The following is a 2,942-nucleotide window of genomic DNA, read 5'->3' on the forward strand; positions in this document are numbered from 1 at the left end:
ATAGTGGAATTTTTTGAAAAGAGGATGATTTAATTGTGCTTTTTGGAGAAGGGATATAAATGAGGGTGATTCCAAAATGGATAATGTTTATTATCAAACCATTCTTTATATACCTTGTATGTTGAATATTATTCATTATATTCTTCATGCCTCACAGTATACTCTTGTCATTGTGGACCCTTCAGAAGATGAAGGATTTTCAAAGCTAATGCAAGAGATTTCTAGGTTAGTGTAATTGTGCATCAGTAATTTCTTAATCCCAAAAATAAAGCAGTTTCAAAAACTATAGCAAAACAAAAAAATCACTCGGTCAATCATCCTTGGTCTATAGGGGTTAAATGGAAAGGCAGGTGAACTTGTTAACCCTACAATGATGGTGGCAGAAATTTCTGTGTGGCACTCATTCTGGTGACTTTTGGCAGCTGTCTAGCCTTTTGCCCAGGAAGTTCACTGCGTATAGTGGAACTTCCCTCTCAGTTTGTCTATAGCCGTACCCTTCATGGTGAATTGGTGTTTCATGACTACTATAGGTGTGTCCATTTATAAGAGGTTAAAGACACTAATATTTTTATGGTTTTTTTTTTTGTCCTTATTTTTTATTGCATTTTCTGTATTGATATAAGATTCATGCTAGTTATTATGATTTATTTGATAATTTGTTATGTAAATAGTTTTCAAAATCCTAAATTTATCCTCTTTTTCATCTCTCTCTCAGAATGCAACAAGCCAGCTGATAACAGTAGTAGGGTGCATTCGGAAAGCTCGGCCTCCAGAGGTCAAAGATGACTTGTTGGTTTGTGATGAAGAGCAACTCACGCTCAACATCACCTCTTTCTCAGCAAGCACTGTGACAGACTTCATCCTGATCCCATTCCCAGAGCCTGACACATGGTTCCTTGCCCTCCAGACAATCTGCTATTATAAAGGGTAAGCTGATCTTTTTATTATGGGGACTGAATTTGTAGATTGTCTCTCATTTTTTCTTCTTTTGATTTTGTGATCCTACAGTTTTCTGTAATGATTGGTTTAATTCTTTTTCGTACAAGCAAACAGTACATTTTAGAGAAAGAACCAATCAGTTTTCGTAGAACAGTGAAGATTATTACCTGTATATCTTAAAGCATTCTGTGTATATAACAGTAGTTTACACAAGAGTTAAATTTGCTAGTCTATTCATTAATTTCTTTCAAACAGGGTTAAAGCACCTTGCAAGGTAAATCAAGTTATGGTTAGTGTTGACATCCGAACTCAGCCTTGCGTCTTCACTGGGGAACAGCCATGTGGTGGTCATGGCTTGTGCCAGGAAACACATCGTGGCATGTTTTTCTTCACTAGCTGTGTGAGTCAGCTGTTGTATTTTTTTTTTACTTTCCTCCTAATCCTCCTTTGATGAATAGTTACTCATGCATTAATTCCTTATATTTTTCAGGTATTTGATGTTTTGATATTCCATTAATTCTCTCACTTTTTTTTGTAGTAGATAAATGCCATGTTTTCTTTCTTCCTTTTTAGGCATAGAAGCACATACATATATATTTTTTGTTACAAGTTTGGAACCTATTAAGAGCTGTAGATCATATTGTATGATATTGATCCCATTGTCTCATGTCAGTTTGTCTGTGAATAAGACTTGGATAAGAGTCATGCCACCTTTTAAGTACATGCAAGATAATGCTTCTACTATGGCAAGGGGGACTGTATGTAGAAAAGACACCAAACCATTATTGTGTGATATGGAACATTAGGGGCCAATATTGTAAGAGAAGATTTGAAGATTGATTATCATGTCAGGATATTTATTTTGTTACAGATATGTACAGCTGGCTGGGAGGGATGGGGTTGTGAGGATGGAGCAGCCTACCAGGGTTGGAATGCATTCCTAACAGGACTTTGCTTGTTGACTGTTAGCAATGTTTTCTTTATACCACCCACAATAATTGCCATACGTCGCCACCTCTATGCCCAGGCCCTCCTGTTCACTGCAACCATGATTGCATCTATATTTTATCATGCTTGTGATAATGAGGTAAGAACTAGCTATTATTTTTTAATGATATACAAAGTTTTAGTGATTAACAGGATGACAAAATGGGGAAGATACTATGTTTGCTCAGTGAGTTTAGACAACTTATACCTTTCTTAAAGTCAAATAGTACAGGTCTAGTACTAAAAAGAGATACCATGATAGAATTTTCTTTTTTTATGACTGAAGCTGTTTTCATTCATCTTTTCAGGTGCTGTCATATTGTTTGACCAAATATGAGGTGCTGCAGTTCACAGACTTCTTCTTCTCATTACTTTGCTTTTGGGTGACAATTGTCAACTTAGCTGGGATGGATGAAACATTGTGTCCCTTCTTACACACTCTTGGAGTCGTTATTATTGCTCCTGCCGTCCAGTATAGCAGAACAGCCTTAGCATCCTTCACATTTCCTATGGCTGTTGCAACTGCTATTCCAGTGAGTTCCAAGATGACTTGCTATTGTGTCTTGGTGAATGTGAAGTCATACTGTCTATAATATTCCACCCCTCAAAATTAATTCATACCAGGGATCACCCTTGTTTCTGATTATCCAGTTTATTTCTGAGATCCATTTATATGTCACATCAGTAATGAGATTTTCTTTTTCTAAGATTGAAGCAGGATAGGTAGTTCTATAGCATATATTTTCTCTTAATCTTTTCCTTTTTTCCAGATCTGCCGCATTCTTTATCGGCGGTGGCACAAGGGATCTTGGCCTTCAGTCCAGCCTCGTCAGATACTCTACCGTGGGACTGGCGTGGGTCTCGCCCTCGTTGGCCTTATGATGTTTGCTCTTATACAGACCAAGGATAACTACAAAGTAGGTTTTGTATCATGGCAGTGCATTTAGATTGAAATGAAATGTTGGTGTATATGTCATAAACACTTGTCTACCCCATTTCTTGAATTAAATAAAGTC

At 36.9% G+C, this 2,942-nt stretch overlaps 1 protein-coding gene across 1 annotated transcript in view; it reads left to right on the plus strand.

Moving 5' to 3' along the window:
- LOC119592535 (transmembrane protein 8B-like) overlaps positions 1-2,942 on the plus strand; it is a 15,684-nt gene that overhangs the window by 10,734 nt on the left and 2,008 nt on the right. The window contains exons 9-13 of the mRNA XM_037941398.1: positions 716-927; positions 1,195-1,339; positions 1,811-2,026; positions 2,235-2,459; positions 2,697-2,843. Coding sequence (XP_037797326.1) covers positions 716-927; positions 1,195-1,339; positions 1,811-2,026; positions 2,235-2,459; positions 2,697-2,843 — 945 coding nt within the window. The remainder of the gene's footprint in view (positions 1-715; positions 928-1,194; positions 1,340-1,810; positions 2,027-2,234; positions 2,460-2,696; positions 2,844-2,942) is intronic.

This window comes from Penaeus monodon, chromosome 30 (assembly GCF_015228065.2).
Source record: "Penaeus monodon isolate SGIC_2016 chromosome 30, NSTDA_Pmon_1, whole genome shotgun sequence".
In the NCBI taxonomy this organism is placed as follows: Eukaryota; Metazoa; Arthropoda; class Malacostraca; order Decapoda; family Penaeidae; genus Penaeus; species Penaeus monodon.